Source organism: Sebastes fasciatus, chromosome 14 (genome assembly GCF_043250625.1).
Source record: "Sebastes fasciatus isolate fSebFas1 chromosome 14, fSebFas1.pri, whole genome shotgun sequence".
NCBI lineage: Eukaryota > Metazoa > Chordata > Actinopteri > Perciformes > Sebastidae > Sebastes > Sebastes fasciatus.
Window position 1 is genome coordinate 26,854,126 of NC_133808.1, and position 20,057 is coordinate 26,874,182.

General features: G+C 39.8%; 1 protein-coding gene across 5 annotated transcripts in view; it reads right to left on the reverse strand.

Annotated features, from left to right (window-relative positions):
- The window catches only part of dgkg (diacylglycerol kinase, gamma), a 135,099-nt gene that overhangs the window by 45,865 nt on the left and 69,177 nt on the right, over positions 1-20,057 (reverse strand). For all 5 annotated transcript variants that reach the window (XM_074657613.1, XM_074657612.1, XM_074657610.1 and 2 more), the window contains 9 exons: positions 19,606-19,694; positions 18,058-18,174; positions 16,507-16,605; positions 14,675-14,785; positions 14,506-14,579; positions 12,560-12,634; positions 6,629-6,714; positions 5,982-6,071; positions 2,241-2,401 (listed from right to left, as the gene is read on the reverse strand). In XM_074657613.1, coding sequence (XP_074513714.1) covers positions 2,241-2,401; positions 5,982-6,071; positions 6,629-6,714; positions 12,560-12,634; positions 14,506-14,579; positions 14,675-14,785; positions 16,507-16,605; positions 18,058-18,174; positions 19,606-19,694 — 902 coding nt within the window. The remainder of the gene's footprint in view (positions 1-2,240; positions 2,402-5,981; positions 6,072-6,628; positions 6,715-12,559; positions 12,635-14,505; positions 14,580-14,674; positions 14,786-16,506; positions 16,606-18,057; positions 18,175-19,605; positions 19,695-20,057) is intronic.

Here is a 20,057-nt window from a genome sequence, read left to right on the forward strand (position 1 = left end):
AGTTTATTAACCGGTGGCGAAATTTCCTCACAGTTGACATCCCTACCTCTGACCTCATCCAGCATCTCTGCTTGGTCAGACGTGTGCTCAGTTGCACCTGTAAACACTGCCAACAGATGTCACAGTGTCCTGGAGTACATCACTGCAGCAAGGTGAGCAGTTACTGGCAATGCATCATATTATATGATCCTATGATTCTTTATATAATCCGTAAGTAGCACACAATGGAAATATTTCTTTGCAACCAAGACAGCCGGTCAAACACGATCATCTTCCTCTAGTGCTGCATCTTTGTTTAAAAAGCCAGGACGAGGTACAAATGAGAATGCACATATAGATTAGTATGTCATTGGCTTTATGCTTACGTGTTGTGTGTCTACAGCGACGCCTACATGCAGATATCAGTGGGGGTGCAGTTATATAACATCGCTGTGGTTCATCCTCTTCTTGCCAAAACCCCCTTTTACTTCTACCAGCGCACATATGTCCTCTTCACACTTATGTCACTTCTGTTTATTTATAGTCATATGTGCTGTGCTGTATATCTAATGAGCTTTTATTCATCAGCTTAATGGTGCTTGAATGTTTAAGAAAAAAAATCAGATGGCACCTACTTACTGATATGATGATGACTCAGCTCAAAGTTTGGAAAAACACCAACAACAGTGTGGTTTCCATCGTTACACTAATATACACACTGTGCTTCTAATTACTAGTTTGGTATGATGGTGTTTATTTGCTGCGCTGGTATATGAACGAAGGCTTCCTCACACTGACCAGAGAGGCAATAAAGTAGAGTGCAGGCTATTAATAGGATGCCTGCAAAGTCTGTAAGCTGATGACAGTGGAGTTAATTTAAATAACTATATATATGTATAACTGTAGCGTCAGATTCATTCTGGAGTCCAAACCACATTACAGGACTAGTAAAGTCTATATGAATCCCTTCATGCTGCCATTTTGCCATAAAGAAATACCGACGTGCAGTGAAGACATATCCACTATTTGACTGCTCTGAAGCTAAATCAGCAGACCAGCACCGTGATAACTTCTTGAAGGCCTTGTTTGTCACCTCGGTATAAACGTCCCTGAGCCTTCATACAGTATCTCCATCAGGACAAGGTAAAAAGGTTGCTAAGCAACTGGGACCTGGCAGCATGTTTCTTTCCTCCAATTAAAAGAGGAAACCTGCCCGAGAGGGAGCAGAAATTCACTGGTGAATCTACTAATTGCTTGTGTCCACAAAGACCAGGTAATCTTTCTCACTGTGTTGTTATTGTTACGATGCAGTCAGACGATTTGGGGGCAGAATTATGCTATAGATTTTTGCCATATTGTCTCTGGTTACAATTTACATTCAAATGTATTATTGAGACTTAATTAGATGAACTTTATGTCTTTACAAACTTATTCAAAACCTGACATGTTTCACTCTATTGAACCTCTGCATCTGTATCTGTAACCTCTTACAGATGTTTGTGCTGACCATGACACACAGACAGTAATGCTCGAAGTTCATCTGCACCAAATCACATAAAGGTTTTTGATGTTTTTGTGTGATAAAGACATAAGGGCTTGTTTAATTGTTCATACCAGTACCAGAATATTTTGTCATAGTTGTAGTGTTGTCAAGATACCAAAATTATGACTTTGATACGATGCCCTGCCTAAATATCTCGATATCGATACTGAAACGATACCAGAGCAAAAATCTAAAACATCAGGAAAAGTAATGGAATAATAAATGACAGAACATGTAACTTATTTTTTTTATTAATTAAAAATGTAAAAATTTTATTAATTAAAAAAATTAAATGGTATGCAGTAATCTGATGTCCCCTATGCTTGAGTTTGAGATTTCTTTGATAATTCAATTTATAGTTGTATTTATTTTTTTGCATTTATATTTGATAATGCACACACATTTACATTTCTTCTCTATTCTTATTTCTACATATGATACGGACAAGCAAATTATTCCACCAATATCTGTTGGTGAATGGATAATTATTATTTTTAAAATGTAACGTAACGTGATATTTTAGTAGTTGAAACATTCTATCCTTGTAATGCCATATAATATATATGTCTTATATTTTTTCAGGTTCTTTAAGAAGTGTATCTAGTCACTAAATGCAGACCATATTTTGGATTTTTTTTTCCTTTGGAAACTAAGTAGTATCCACCACGTTCAAGCCACATGGGAAATAGATTATCAGTCATATGTTCAGTTTCCTTACCACTCCAATAGAGAAGTAGTTGTTGACGATGCTGTAGGGGACGGGGTCTCCCTTCTCCTCCTTGTCATCAGGGACGATGTCTATGTTCCAGCGATCCAGCACCACCTCTGCGCTGTGCTCGATGTCCCGAAGGAACTTCAGCAAGCTGCCGCCCTCGTAACCTGCAGAGGACAGCCAGAGGAGGAGGAACGTACACTGAGTACAAATACAAGCAAATGCACTGATACAAACAGAGAGGATCCATACTATGTCCAAAACTACATCACTGTCCACTGTTGTGTATTTGTGATGCCACTCAGCCAGTAAAAGTGCGACTTCAGTGCATTTTTTAAAGGAAATCTTAAGGCTACAGCATTCAATCATATTTTACAGAATACTGTGCTTCCAACTTTGCGGCAGCAGTTTGAGGAAGGCTGTGTCCTGCTTCAACATGATAACGCCCTCAAAGCTATGACCATAAAGAAATGTTTTTTCCCAGTTTGGTGGCCTGCACAGAGCCCCGACCTTGACCAGATCCAACACCATTGGGATGAACACAGACTGAAGCCGGGCTTTATTGACCAACATCAGTGTCTGACCTCATTAATGCTCTTGTATCCGAAAGGGAGTTATTATTTCACCCATTCCACATCTAAAAGCCCTACATTTAACTGGTGGAATGGTGAATTATATGGGCTGAAACATGAAACACAATGGCACTGATTATGCTGCCATTTCATAAAGAGACCGCCGCCCTCACCACCTCCGAACCTAGAACACGGCCCGGGCCTGACAGCACCCCGGGGAGCCCTCTGGTTTTGCTCCGCAGCTGACAGCCTACGTTCCAAGGGTGTCACGAGGGCGTGAGGCATTAATGAGTACCATCACACTGGGAGCATCATGTGTGAAATAGGAGTGTGTTTTGCATATTCTGACATACTGGTACTCTTATAATATAACAGCAATTTCAGAGGGAACAATTTCCGTTTCAAATAAAAAAACAATCGTCCCTTTCCCACTGGATCCTTCACCACATTTTATCCTGAAAGTGTACACACACTCACACACACACCATCATTATAAGAACATGTATCACACACTGAAGAGCCCTTGAACAGTCTCAAATCTACAAATGACGATATAAGACATCAGAAGAAGCTTTTGTCACAGAAATAAACTCAAACATAACAAACTCATTTGTGTCTAACAAGACTAATGCCTCATTTCCACACTGCATGGTTTGACTCGACTCACTTTAGGTACCAGGCCCTTTTTCTATTTCATTTCTCAGCTGATTACCATAGTGTGACATCTTCTTCAACGCAACTCGCTGAATCCTTTCATCGGCAACCAAACAGAGGAACGTCTGTACTCCGTAAAGGGGACCTATTGTGCTTTTTCCTTTTCCTTTAGTGTGTTATATCGTTTTTTGTGCATGTAAAAGGTCTGCAAAGTTACAAAGTCCAACGTCCACGCCAAATGGAGCTACTCTCCCCACAGAAACACTCCTGAACTGCCTGAAACGTCTCGCTTGAAGTCCCGCCTTTTCTTCCGTAACATGGTGATGTCATCAAGTAACACATTTTGCACTAGCGACTAGTTTGGCACGCCCTCATACAAAGCTAGTTTGAGTGGAGCTGGAGTGGAGTCTGAAGAGTTTGATTCGGTTGACCTATCACAACAGTGGGCGAGCTGACCAATCAGAGCAGACTGGGCATTTCAAGAGGGTGTGATGGGGTTTCTAGTAGAAACCCGAACCTGAAAACAAACATAATAGGTCCCCATTAAATTGTATGCCATAGTTTTGCGGGCTGTTAGATGAAAAGTGAGGGGATCATGAGAAAGTTATTCCAATTCATTCTAAAGGGGGACATGTATGCCTGAACCACATTTCATGGCAATCCATTCGACAAGTTGTCAAGATATTTCACAAAAAAAAAAAAAAATTAAAGAATTAAGCATCTGGCGGTACTAAAAGAAAAGTCAGGGGGACAGCAAAGTCAGTAGGATTCACCCTCTGGGGAACGTGAATGTCTGTGGCACAAAACTTTGTGCCAGTACATCTGGTGGATGTTGAGATATTTCACAGGATAAGCTAAAAGTTTGACCTGCTGGTAGCGCTAGATGTAAAGTCATAACAGTTCATCCTCTGGGCACCAGATCTCTACCAAATGTCTTGGAAATCCAATCATTCTAATCAAGATATTTCAAAACGTATGTGAAGTGTCTGTAAGCCAAAACTTTCAACTTGCTGGTGGCTCTAGAGGAAAAGTCAGGGGATGACCCTGAGTAGGATTCATCCTTTGGGGAATATTATTGTAAAATGTCATGGAAATCCATCCAATAGTTGTTATATATAGTATAAATAGTTGATATTTCAGTCTGGACCAAAGTGGACCAACCGACCGACCGACTATACACGCCGTTATCGTTGGCTGCAGAGACTCCAGCTCCTACTTCAACGTTTATTTCTAGGAATGATGACCCCGAAGCCGCCCCCCCCCGCCCGGACCTGGCAGCTTATTGATGAAATGTCATTCATAAGCCCGAGTAAGTGCTCTGCTGGTCCTCCAAGCAGCAACAATCAAGTAGTCATAAACAGCCGGTCTAATTACTGGCCCACAAGTACCGCAACAAATCAATGGTGCTTTGCATATTAACCGTTTTTAATTTGACACCTAAGAGCTCCCACTTTCCTCTTCCCATCTTTCATTTCCCAAAAACATGCACACACATGCTTGCCTTTTGTATTCTAGTGTGCAACTGAGACGCTAGCTGGAATCAACTACACATTTAGGTTCTGTCTTTAATGAACCAAGATGAACCTTTACAGATAATCTGATATATTTTTCATTTCGTAACATGTGTTTTTATCCCTTTAAGTAGCTTTAAGGCTGGAAAATCATCATATTCTACTCTTCTCTGTATGAAATATTCAACCACTACTCCATGTTTTTTATGATTGCATCAGATGTTAATATTCCAGATATATTGTGCATCATTTTATACACATTTCCCAAACTTCAGCTTGACACATTTGGTAATTTTGTAAACGGAATCTTCACTAAAATTGAAAAAAAGTTGTGTTTATTTTAACAGTGTTTGGCTGCATAGCATTAGTTTGTAATAACTGGGCAATCAGCAGGTCTGTGGAGTCCGCCATGTTTCTACAGTAGCCCAGAAAGGACAAACCAAACACACTGGCCCTTTCACGTTTTTACGTTACCTGAAGGCCTCCGTAGTGCTTCAACACATTTGTGAAACTGTGGTAATGTGAGCTACGGAGTGCCAAACCGTGGTACCGCCAGCCGCCGTCTGACTTCTGTTGCTCCTAAAGTAGTGTTATTATGGTAAGGATGGCACTCGGTGGCGCTAGCTCTGATTACCGCAGTCTTAGAAGGGGAGGAGTGAGCAGAGGGGTATTCAGTTGGTTACCATCTGCAACCACACTGCTAGATGCAACCAAATCCTACACACTGTCCCTTTAAATACACGTTACTGTGTATTGTTGCTTTACTAGATTGTTTGTAACTTCAGACAGAATTAAATCTGCACATAAGAGAAGAGACCAATTTCGAACCTATTGAAGGGAAAGTGTATTGTGAGGCACTAAACAACACTATGTGAAAATATTCCGGCTTGTGCTGGACTGATCTGGTCTGGTTTCACTTTTTAAGTTTCATAAATGTCTACGCAAAAATGATCGTGGTGTGAAAGATTACACAAAACACACAAAGACAGATGATTAAGTGAGTGCCTCACCTCCTCCCCAGCGTAAGCAGCGTGCCAGGTCGTTTCCGGTGCCCAGCGGCAGGATGGCCACTGGAGGGTGCCTGGCAAAGTTGGCCTTATCTGCAAAGACAAACAGATCAATCTTATATTTGGTTAGTTGAACAGTCCTTGAAACAACTGCTTCTAGGACAACGTGGGACTTATTTCTGGGTCTCTTGGTTATAATAACATTATCATGCATAACTAAGTGGTTTTGTTGTCTTTTTGTTTGTGTTCAAAACATTTCATTCAGTTTTACAACATGTTAAAAAGTGTTGCTTTTAAGTTTCGCTTTCACTTTTACAATGTAGTAGGTGTAGCAGGCCCCTACTGACCCACATGTATGAGGCTTATAACGACTCATGACGCACATTTAATGAGCTGATAATAGTCGGATCGGCAGCGTGGCAGGTCAAAAATCTGTCTATAAACTGTGGTGGATGTCTACAATGGATAGTTTGGGTAAAGAATTTACTTTTTACCTTGTTTTCTCTGTCAAAAAGGTTTGTCTAATCGGAGGGTTTGTTTACAAGATCTCAGTGATTAACTTGATGAGTACAATGTTATCATAACCTCTAGAAACCATGGCCCAAACTGTGAAAATAATATTGGTAATATTGTTATTGGAATCTGTGTACCTATGCAGTCGAGGATCCAGCCCACAGTGCCGTCACCTCCACAAGCAAGCACCCGGAAATCAGGGACATCGTGGAAAAAGTTGAGCCTAAGACGACAGAAGATCCAGCGATTTAACCAACACATGCAGAAACAAAAACAAATGTGGTGTTCAGCCTTTTTCTACACACGGCTCCTCTATCTCAATGTCAAAGTGTATTTTAGGTGATAAGTCCTTTGATTGGATTTCTGAACGATTTAGACGGGGATTTTCTGAGCTCTGAATGATTTAGAGCTGAAAGGCAGAGAGACACACAGAGAGAGACAGACAGACGGAGAGAGAGAGAGACAGTTTAATCAATGTGCGCCCTCTCCAGCTGTGTTCACTCCACTCTTTCCCCTAGAAACCACAGTCACAGAGTGTGTGCCCTTCAAAGGGACCTTTAATGTGCGTTGGGACAAAGGTGTCGACAGTAGCTTTCATCTCTCTCCATCATGAGACAGCTGCAAACGGGGCACAGACCCCTTTCACACCGACCACCTGGTCCTGCACAGTAACAGCCCATAGGCGCTCTAAATCATGTCTACATCTTAAAATAGATATTATATGGTGTTGTACAGTGAATACTTATTCAGTGTTATAGGTGGCGATTATCTCTGGTGATGTGGTGGCGTTAACAAGATGACAGGTTCAGTCAACAGGATAAACATGGTGATATTAGTTTAGTTTTCTCAGTGTAAACAAATCCCAGAAAAAGACCAAAAAAATGTCTTTTACATCTTATTCCTCTTTGCCATGGAGCTCCATTGCTGCCCGAGAACTATTAAAATCTAAGGCTGTCAATCAATTAAAATTGATTAAATGAATCGCAAATTAATCAAACGTTTTTTTTATCTTTTCAAAATGTTCCTTAAAGGGAGATTTGTCAAGTATTTAATACTCTTATCAACATGGGAGTGGACAAATATGCTGCTTTATGCAAATGTATGTATATATTTATTATTGGAAATCAATTAACAACACAAAACAATGACAAATATTGTCCAGAAACCCTCACAGGTACTGCATTTAGCATAAAAAATATGCTCAAACCATAACATTGCAAACTGCAGCCCAACAGGCAACAACAGCTGTCAGTGTGTCAGTGTGCTGACTTAACTATGACTTGCCCCAAACTGCATGTGATTATCATAAAGTGGGCATGTCTGTAAAGGGGAGACTCGTGGGTACCCATAGAACCAAAATTTTGCGTTAAGTTTGGAGTGTTATTTAGCCTCCTTCCTGACAAGCTAGTATAACATACAGTATATTTGTGACCCTTCTTCAACGTCTGCAGAGACGGTCAGGAAGTTTGAACATGTAGAAAAATGGGCTTAGGCCGCATTCAGGCCATGTTTCTTCCATTTTTTACCATTTGTTTTGAGACCATAAACTCATGTTTACAATATTTACTGAGGTAATAATAAATCAAGTGAGAAGTAGGTTAATTTTCTCATAGACTTCTATACAATCAGACTTCTTTTTGATACCAGAGGAGTCGCCCCCTGCTGGCTGTTAGAAAGAATGCAAGTTTAAGGCACTTCAGCATTGGCTTCACTTTTCAGACCCAGAGGTCACCCACTCTTAGCCTCCTTATTCATTTGAATGATACCAGTCTGCAGGGTTGTTGTTGCCGGATCGCAATGTGACATCATTCGGCAAGGCGCTGTGTTAGGCAATCAAACACGTGCTGGTTGGTTACTTTTTATTGTGGACAACACATATCTGTTTACGTTGCGATCATCGCGATGCATTGAAATAAAATAGTTGCCATCGTGAGTTTTAAAGTCTTGTGTCAGAGTTTTATAAACCGCGGTGCTTTGGCGTCTGGATCTAGTATATCGAGTAACATTGCCATCCTTTTTCCTTTAAGTCTAAACTCTCCAAACATATATTCCTCCTCAGTTTTTGCTCTTGTCAGTGGTCCACTCACATCAAAGTAGGTGCTGGATTATTTCTGGATGGGGTCAGATGATGCAGAGGCCGTGAGGCACCCACCGTGGGGTGGACCATGCACCCACCGTGGGGATGTTTCCGCAACATGCAGTTGTGTATCGCAACCAAAAACACTTCCATGTCAGCATTAAATTTTAATTAAGCCACCTAATCCTGCCTGTTTGCGGCTATGCTTTATGTATGACAGCTTAGGGCATCAACAAAGAGCCGAATGGAGGTTTCACATTAATGGAAGGAGCTGAAACAACGTTTGTAATGACCGAAAATACAATGCATTCCCTAAACAAATTACTCAGAGTGAGCTGCCTCTCACCTCAAAGGCTGCGGAGCCCGTTGCTAGGGAGCCCATGGTAACAGTTGTAGAGAGTTCAGCTGAGAGCAGGTTAACCCTCTACGTGTCAACAGACCTTCATTCAGCCTTGTGTTTATTTGTATGCATGTGTTAATATCCACTTGTGCATACTCTCTCAACCTCTTAGCAGCACCAACAACTATCCCACTACGTCCCCCCTGAGCTCAGATGTGTGATATTAGAATAATGGACCACATGCACTTGAAAAGATGGAGCTGAGAACGACGAATTCTTTATTCATAATTACTGTAAGTCCCAATCAAAACAAAATGTCCTTTGTCTAAGAGAGGGGTTCTCAAACGTTTTGGGGCCAGGGGAGAACCGAATCGTAACATTGATTATGCCGATTCTTACTACCATTTGTACTCCTAAGGCCCTGACACACCAAGCCGACAGTCGGCCGTCAGACATTTTTGGGCCGTTGATGAGCGTCTGTCGGCCTAGTTTTTGGGTCGGTGAGAAAAAATCACTCAGATTGGCTGTTCAGCTGAAACGCATCATTGCACGAGAAGAGAAACGGACGTGAGGATGGGGACGGCAGAAAAATGTACTTTAGCCACCTACAAGAAAGGCTCACCTAAAAAATTTGATATCCGTTTAAGTGTACGCTATATTTAGAATTTTTTCCGATGGTGAACGCCGAAGTGAAACGTATCTATACTGTTTTTGTCATCTGAGCCTGCTGTCTTTGAAGAGAGCATAGATTCACTTTCAGTTTTGCCGTCGGAAAGGGCTCTCTGATGGCAAGATAAAGCGGCGAAAATATTCTAAATATAGCGTACACTTAAACAAATATTGATTTTCTTTAAGTGACCCTTTCTTTTAGGTGGCTAAAATACGTTTTGTTGCCGGCCCCGTCCACAGCAGTACATTGCTTTGCTCCGGTTACTCCTGTCTGTTTCTCCAAACTGGGGGCGTGCCGACCTTCATCTACTGTAGGTAATACACTGACTATGGATAAGTACCTCGTACAACCTCACTCAAAACACCTGAACTATCCCTTTAATGCCATTGGAAGTATTTTCAACCTAGATACTTCAGATCTGTTTCATAATGATAATCAGAAACACATGCTCGTTGTGCCCTGAAGTGAAGTGACTGATTCGTGACAGATTGATGTGATGTGTCACAATCATATCAGAGTTTCTATTGGCCTTAAGCTAACATGGTGGGAGTAATGAACATAATATGCTTGTTTTATTGGTGCAAATGGTCCCCATCTGTAGATATTTTCATGGTACAGCACAATTTTATAATTTATAGCAAATTATTTCACAGATTTGATCATGAATGGGATGGAAAAATGTGCTGAGGATGAAAAAAAGTGACAAATATTACACTAGTTTTGACCTAAAATCTTAGTAGTGATAAGTGATGACACCGTTTAAAAAACTTGGTTTGTTAACTGTAATACAGTTAAACTACACTAGGGCTGCAACTAACAATTATTTTCATTGTTGATTAATCTGTTGATTATTTTCTTGATTAATGGATTAGTTGTTTGGTCTATAAAATGTCAGAAAATGGTGAAAAATGTTGATCAGTGTTTCCCAAAGCCTAAGATGACGTCCTCAAATGTCTTGCTATATCCACAACTCAAAGATTTACTGTCATAGAGGAGTAAAGAAACCAGAAAATATTCACATTTAAGAAGCTGGAATCAGAGAATTTTTACTTTTTTCTCATAAAAAATTACTCAAACCGATTAATCGATTATCAAAATAGTTGGCGATTAATTAAATAGTTGACAACTAATCGCTCTAAACTTCAATATGAGGACACAAAAACTTAAATTCCAAAAGGCTCTGATCAAAATATATTTTTTCCAGTGTCCAATATCACATCAGAGTAAACACAGTGTTTGCGTTTGACGCTGCATGTATCATCTACGGCTTTCTCCCTTAAGACCGGAGTGCGTCATTGTGTCGCGTTTCCTACAATGGGCTCTCGAGGGCAGCAGCTCCACTAGTCATGACTAAGAGAGAGAGAGAGAGAGAGAGAGAGAGAGAGAGAGAGAGAGAGAGACGTGAACCGGGAGGAGAGATTCACATAAATGGGAGTAAACGGATGGTGAAGGGAGTGCTTCACCTTCAAGGTAAAGCATTTACAGCCCTTGAGCTGCGTAGGGCTTTTTTTCTGCCCTGAATGAACAAAAGGCACAACTGCATTAATTTCAAGGTACAAGCTGTGCTCAGCTCTGACGTACGAGCGAGCGTGTCAAGAGGTCAAATGCACAGCACGGCAGTAATGAGGTGAACCCATTCGCTTTCACCGACCTTCGCGGGTTAGCTTGACATGAAGGAAAGAGGAGGTGGTCCGAAAGCACAGCTCCCTGACTCAATAACGACTGACTGGACTTTATATTCACAATGTTCCTTTCATTCTGAAATAAAAACTCCTGATGCAGCTTGAGCTCACAGTAATATAAATCATCTTTTAATAAATAATAGATTTATTTCTTTGTGCCTGGCTCTGTAAACTAATTCTTTATCCACGGAAAGATAGTCGGAAGTTTGATTTTTTTTTATATGCTCTAACATTCTGGTGCAGGCCTGTATGTTAACTAGAGCTGTCAAAGTTAACCCGTTAACACCACTAATTTGTTTAACGTATTAACTCCTAGCTATTTTTAGGTTTTAGCGGGCTCAGTTTTTAAAGCTAGAGTGAAGATACTGTATCATATGAAACTATAAAACCTAATGAATCCATTGGTACCAACCATGTCATGCTAGCTTGTCAAGAAGGAGGTTAAATAACGCTCCATACTTACGCTAAATTTTGGCGAGGAAAAACTGTCATGGCCATTTTCAAAGGGGTCCCTTGAACTCTGACCTCCAAATATGTGAATGTAAATGGGTTCTATGGGTACCCACGAGTCTCCCCTTTACAGACATGCCCACTTTATGATAATCACATGCAGTTTTGAGCAAGTCATCGTCAAGTCAGCACACTGACACACTGACAGCTGATGTTGCTTGTTGGGCTGCAGTTTGCCATGTTATGATTTGAGCATATTTTGTATGCTAAATGCAGTACCTGTGAGGGTTTCTGGACAATATCTGTCATTGTTTTGTGTTGTTAATTGATTTCCAATAATAAATATATACATACATTTGCATAAAGCGGCATATTTGCCCACTCCCATGTTGATAAGAGTATTAAATACTTGACAAATCTCCCTTTAAGGTACATTTTGAACTGATAACATCTACTCACTTTATCCTTGAGTCAAAGTGGATGTTTGGGCCAAATTTGAAAAAAAAAATCCCTCAAGGTGTTCCTGAGATATCGTGTTCACGAGAATGGGTCAGATGGATGTACAGTATGTACAGACAACCCGAAAACATAATGCCTCCGGCCTCGGCTATCACCGGCGTGGAGCCATAAATAATATATATATATATATATATATATATATATATATATATATAAATTTGGACCTTCCACCATGTTCTGAAAGACAAAAACACTAAAGCATTCTGATATTAACATGTCAACTTAACAACACTCTGCCTACATTACAAACAGTGTCCTGGCACAGAAATGCTGTTCTATCCATTCACCGACATAAAAATAGCAACAAAGAGCTGAATGCAGCAGACTTACCCTACCATTGGTCCCCCTTGTTCCAAACTGTACACCTGCCTGGGGTTTAGTAGGTACCTGAACTTCCTCAGCACCCTGGAAGAAGAGAGAGAAAGAGGAGAGAGATCAACTCAAACAGTTATAAATACAGTGAGCACCTACAGTAAGGAGTGCATTAATCAGCATACGCAGTGTGCTAATTATTACATCAGACTTATACAAGTTGAATGCTCCAGGTTATAATGGTTCATCTATTTGTTAGAAGAGTGAAAACAGTGAGTACCTCAGCTTCTCAAGGCCCCCACATACTGTGAAATAACAGTGATCTTGCAGGATTACTACATGTCACACGGTGCTGGATGGGACTAATAAAATCTAAGATCTGTATCAGACAATATCACTTTTAAGGCACGTCAGATGGTGCAATAAATGTCTGGTGAATCGTAGCGCTGTGATGTCGAAATTTAGACACAAAATGCAAGCAAAGGCATGACATTAACTCTCATCATCCATCTTTGCTGCTCTTTAACCACTACATTTTTCTAACGGTTGTCAACTTTTGCCTCGGACAAAAGTTTAAGTTTGACTTTTTCAGGGAATTGTGTGAAAAAAATCTAGAATATGAAATTTCTCAGCCATAAAAATGATGGCAGCTTGGGTTTGAATATTTATCTCAGAGTAAGCATCATATAGCGTCACTGGAAGCGTGAGAAGTGACTTCCGTACAACCTCCACACGCATCTTAAATAATCTGTTCTGCAGAAGTAATCACGCACGTAAAATAATCATCTCAGAGATCAGGAAGAGGAGGCATAATATAAAAGAGATGTGGAGAGTTTGCTTCCATCTCCTCCATCTCTTCGCTCTCACAAACTGTCGGTGTATCAGCGAGCTGCACGTCGACACAGCAGTTTCCTGTAACCTTGTGAGAGTTACATAAAAAGCCCATTGAAGCTGCACAATCATCCTCATGCAGGCAGTTTTACTGGCTGCTAATATGCTTCTACTATCCAGCAGGAGGCCAGCCAGTGTATTTCATTAGACTACTTTAATATATTAGATGGTATTAGAAATCTACAAAACACAAAGGTACATGAGGGACTAATAAGTTCACAGCCAGTGGATAACAGCAATTTAGACAAATGAAGCTTGTATAACGTGTATGTAGGACAACGCTTATACAACTTCTGATAAGTTCATCAATCAAACTCAACTATGAAACAGAGAGAAAAACTTTTTTCACACAGACAAAAATAGCAATACAATAGCCTCTGTTTTCCTGCTCTCTTTGCTTCTTGTAACGTCTATTAATAGAGAATAATTTCCTTTCTAATGGCAATAAAGAGTGGGTTGCTATGGGAATGTGTCAGGCTATAGAGACGGAGCGCAATTAAGTCCCGCCCACACCGGAGGGGAAAACAATTCATCGCTCTCCATTGACTTTGTGCTGTGTGAAGGTGCCAAACAACAGAAAAAATGCCTAAAAGCTGCTGTGTGGTGGGATGAACCACCAACGGGGTGAAGAACCCAGAACTAAGTTTTTATAAACTGCCGAACCGCAAAACTTACTGAGAATTTAAGAAGACAAAAGTGAGGTATCAGCAGGAAGAATGAGAAAATGTTTTGGCTTCCTGCACCACTGAGAAACCGACATGTGCTGTGATTTTCAGATAATGGCCCAAAAGTCCTCTAATAATAGTGTAATTTAATCAGATCCTGTAATTGATGTATAAATTATATTTAAAGATCATCATCATATTTTAAAGATCAGAAGCTTAAATTGACACGGGGAATAGAAAAGGAAAAACATAAATTAAAAATAAAATTATTAAATTAAAAGAATCTGATTTAAAAAAATACAACTTTAGTCATCAACTTTAATCTATAACCTCTATGCATGGTCTTCATACATGATATTGTAGTAGATAAGAGCAGGTGGCCCGTGGGTGGTGGTGGTGGGAACTTACCGCTCCCCCTGCCTCCCTCCACTCTTGGGATTGACCAGGACCAGGAGCGGGTGAGTACCTGGGAGAGGGGTGATCTGTGGAGAGGAAGTTAAAACAGCGTCAGACATCTGCTAACCAGCTTCACTTCAACAACTTACAGGACAGTACGCCTGCTGAACGCTGGACAAACCTGCAGTGCTTGTCCGTCTCCAGGGGAGAACTTGAAGGTCTGGTTGATGTCATCGGGGCTGGTGCTGGGTGGCGAATCCCCCTCACCACGCTTCACCACAGAATGACGGTCCTGTGAAAGAGGGAAGACTGTTATTGGTACACAGATGAGCAACCAAGGGCCAGGGCTCTTATTTACTCAACACTGATTCCATACTGCAGAAGAAGAAAACTGTTTAGGATTCAAAAAACGACCTGTTTCCCTACATGCACTCTCTCCTTATAAAGCAGATGAGGTTTAAATATTCTGCAGGTGCATGGATGTACTATGAATATGGATAATATGCATAGAAATCAGCTTGTCAATGAGGTATTTGTGAAGAAAATTGAGAAGTCAGACCACACGCCCGGAAATAGAATCATCACTGAGTGTGAAATCGTGGCAGGTGTTCGGTGGACATGATGGTCTGACATGACTTGTTAGAGGAGATCTGTTGAATGGCAGCGTGTCACTAATGCAGTCAGCTCAGTCATCAATACAGCCTTCTGTTCATCCTTTCATTCATCACTTCACGCTGCCGATCCAGGATGTGGTGGCAGCAGGCAAATAAGCAAGATAACCTAAATGTCCTACTAGGGCTGCAACTAATGATTATTTTCATTGTCGATTAATCTGTAGATTATTTTCTCGAATAATCGATTATTGTTTGGTCTATAAAATGTCAGGAAATGGTGAAAAATGTGGATCAGTGTTTCCCAAAGCCCAAGATGACGTCCTCAAATGTCTTGTTTTGTCCACAACTTAAAAGGTATTCAGTTTACTTTCATAGAGGAGTAAAGAAACCAGAAAATATTCACATTTATGAAGCTGGAATCAGAGAATTTAGACTTTTTTTTTCCTCCTTAAAAAATTACTCAAACCGATTATCAGAATAGTTGGCGATTAATTTAATAGTTGACAATTAATCAATTAGTGGTTGCATCCCTATGTCCTACTTGTCAATATGTGATCCCTCCAGTATGATGTATATGACATGTCTGCCTCTGGTTCTCTTCACCAGTTGAACCTTCCTGGGATACCTCCAAAAAGATTCTTCAGGACGCCTTACGAATCTCAGAACTATGTATACTACATATACAGTTAATTTGCAAAAGCAAATGTATTTTGTAAGAAACGTAAATGAGGCCCTGATAGAAAAGTGTTTGAATGAATGTATCTGCTTAACAATTACAACATAACACACATTTTGGCAAAAAATCTGATACAATCTGGATTGTACTGAGCTGCAGATGAACAGCTGAAAAGTGTTAAGCGTTGCAGGAGTTGTTATAAGAATGAATGCAAAATGATATATACTGTATATATCCAATCTACATGGGGCACAGTTAGCTTAAACTAATGCAGTCTAGAGCTCCTCCTTTCCTGGAGGTTATAATGCTCAGTTTTGCTGTTTTAGAGAGGTTTATCATCATTTTGGAGGCTGTGGTTTGTGCGATATACTGACAAGTGTTTCTATTATTTTGTCCACCCCATTTATCTCAGCGAGGGTGTGCTGAATATCAGAAACATCTCTGTATAATATAACCACAAAACTACAACATCCAAAATGATCATAACCTTCATTTTTATGGCAGGACTGTTGTATTAGGCTGCATTAGCTTGAGCTAGGTGTACCTAATAAAGTGGCGACTGAGGGATTTCAAATGATGTTATATGAACTGTATCAGCCAGCTCAGGCTTTCTGTTTTGTAATGTTTTTTTATATATAATTATATAATACAGAAACCCTCCTTCATGTGTGGAACTGAACACAGTCTTTATTGTGTGGATAGCAGAGAAAACAGCATCCTCACCAGGACAACAGGGCAGATGTACGAGGGCAACAGAGTGTGGTCCCTCAAGGCTCCTCCATCACACTCCGGCTTCACATTAGATGCACATTTATTATGGAGCTACGGAGGGAGAGCAGAAGCACAAACATAAGAACTGTGGGCGGAAGTCCATCTGTGAGACTCAAACGTTAACCAGTATGAAACGCTTCACTTTTCAGGTTGTTTAACCTCACGGTATATAGAGATTAAATAACCATAAAGGATCAATCAAAAAGAGTTATCCATTAGAATCTCTATGCAGAATAATTTTCATGCTGAAATGAGAACAACTGCTGTGTGAATTTGAGACTCTTGACCGGAGGATTATAATATTCAGGTCAGTGGTGACATCTAGTGGATCTGAAAGGCAATGCAGAGTAAAATGTGTACAGTAAGTGCTTGTATTAATCATATTGTGGGGACAAAAGGCTGATCCATATAAAGTAAGCTGTTAAAGTTCAGGGTCACAATGTGGCTTATAATGGTTGTGGTTAAGGTTAAGTAAGACTCCAGGGAATTACTGTACACTCACTTGTCAGTTTATTAGGTACGCCTGGCTAAAACTAATGCAGTCTAATATAACAGCCCTGAAATAAATCCTCCCTTGTGTTGATTCAACTGTATAATTTTGGGGATGCAGTTTGTGGTGCTGTTTAACTGTAGTGCTTTACATTGGAGGACGGAACCTGCCAAAATTAAAAATAAATAAACAGTGACTCGATAAATAAATAAATAAATGCCAATAAATGTGCCAAATGTAGGCATTAATGAATTGATTAAATGTGACATAAATTGATATTTCTGTTTTAACTTCTATTTAATTTTTCCATTTATTTATAATAATTTTTAAACGAATGTATTTATTTTTGCATTTATTTAAAATATATTATTATTATTGAATGTATTTATTCATTATTAATGTATGTTTTTATTTGTGTATTTATTTATCTGTGCATGAGTTTCCCACTGCATTTCCCCCCCCTATTTATTTCCTCAAACTTATTTATTTCTGTATTCCTTCTTTATTCTTTATTTTTATTTTTTATTCTGTCTTTTCCTTTTATTTCTGTATATAACTTACTCTTTTTAATGGAGCTTCCTAGCAAAAAGTATTTCACATGATTGTACTTGTTTAACCGGTGTGACAATAAACATCTTGAATCTTGAATCTTTATGCATTTCTGCCTCATTATGCAAATGAAGGGCCTGTCAATCAAAGTATGTCATGGGGTCAGAGTGCATAAATCAACTATATGCTGTCTGTTGATCAACAGCAGCCTACATTCCCGGCTCTATACAGTGGGTCGTCGGCATGCTGTTGCTCCCCTCACCGCTGCATCAGATCGGTCGGAGAATGCAAGACCAAAGACCAGAGGCAGCGGAGGGCTACTCTAATACTCTACAATGAATCTATTGACACTACTGCATACTTAAAATGCTTTTCTATTGGTCAATACAGAGTCTGGAATATGGCCGCTGCAGATGAAGGTGTTACTTGGTGGTTAAGAGTTATCTGTGTCTACATAAACTCACAGTGATCTGACACCAGACGCAGTGCAGGCCCGTTAGGCCCTGGTAACACTTGATGCTTCTGTGACAGCGGTCGCACTTGGTCGGAGAGTTACCCTCCATCCAAACATGCTGCATAGCCTGGAGGGCAAGAAACAGAGAGAAAAAAAACAGTATTCAATGTTATTTATTAGTTCCATTTTTAGCATTTTGAATCAGTGAAGTGTAAACATAATTTAAGATTTAAATGATAATGCACTGTTGAAAACATGTAACAAACAAAGCAAGTGTAATATTGGTTTTAAATCTAGAGAGAAATAAAATATTAATGGAGCTAAAACAATAACAGCTGAGACATTTCCTTGCTGGATAAAAGTCTAAATATCCTTTTGTTGCCTTCAAGCTGTTTGCTAGAACTCTGTTGCATACAAATACACAACTGACTTTGTTCTTGTTTAGCTTCAACAGAAGTAAAAACAAGCACCTACTCTTTAGTGCTGCCATTAACGATAACATACAGATTATTTTTTACACTGAATTGTCAAAAAACAGTTAGATAACAGTGAATAATGCCCATTAAAAGTTAAAAAAGGTCACATATTCAAGCGGCTTGTTTTGTCTGAGTAATTTACAAAAAGAAAAGTATCAAATCCTTACATTTTGAGGAGATGCAAGAAGCAAATATTTGGTGTTTTGCTTGATAAATGACTTCAATGAGTATAAGAGGATTTGACAATTAAGTTTCTGTCAAGTTATTTACCGTCATAACAATAACAACGCACAACAATTACAGAGAAGCAGTCGTTGGCTCAGGCTCGCTCCAACAATGCTCATATAAATATGTGTAAAAGGAAAATCACACAAGTACATTTAATTCAATACAAACTAAGTCAACTGGTTTGCAGTTTTGGGGGCAAGTCATAGTCAAGTCAGCACACTGACACACTGACAGCTGTTGTTGCCTGTTGGGCTGCAGTTTGCCATGTTATGATTTGAGCATATTTTTGATGCTAAATGCAGTACCTGTGAGGGTTTCTGGACAATATTTGTCGTTGTTTTGTGTTGTTAATTGATTTCCAATAATAAATATATACATACATTTGCATAAAGCAGCATATTTGCCCACTCCCATGTTGATAAGAGTATTAAATACTTGACAAATCTCCCTTTAAAGTACATTTTGAACAGATACAAATTGTGCGATTAACAACTTTAATCGACTTATTTAAACTTAAAAACTAAACTAAACTAGTCGTTAGGAGCATCTCTAGTCATAACCACAACTGAAAGCTCTACAGACTGTAATCAGCATGTGACCTGAGCCAGAGAAACAACTCTATAGAGTATTCAAAGCTCGAATACAGAAGATATTAACTAGATAAGAAGCCCTGTATGACCTCACAGACCATCCCATGATCCTTGCTGCCCTGTTTAACGGGACCATGAGACAGTGGGAATCTGCTAAACAGACTGGTCAGTGTTCCTGTCTCGCTACCCCGCAGCACCGGTTCATGTCATCATCAGCACGGCGTTTCATGTGCAGAATGAACCCTTTCATGTGTTTGTACTTACGTTGGTGTGTCTACGTGACTTGGCGTAGGTGCTGATGCAGGCAGCGATGTCTTTGGACACACAGCGTTCGTGCACTGTGTACTTGCATACTGCAGGAAAACAACAAGAGATAACAGTTTGTAAAACACAGTCAATATTACACATAGTGGTCCTGCCTCATCTTAATAGCTGCAACTGAAAACAAGGTTTGCAAGGGGATTTGATAAAAAGTTTACCACATTAGAGACAATTTCAATACACGAGTACTTGCATTCAACTGTGACAATAACATCAGCCTGGAGAGCTGCTCCCCGGCAGAATCCAATCAATAATGAAATTACACACGATAACATCGTTAATGTTTTTTTAACGACGACTGTGAGGACTTTTAATTGAAAAACAGCATTGACTCAGAGGCACTCAGACACAACACAATTTGAGTCCGAAGCATTTGGAGTAAAGGGGGGAAACAG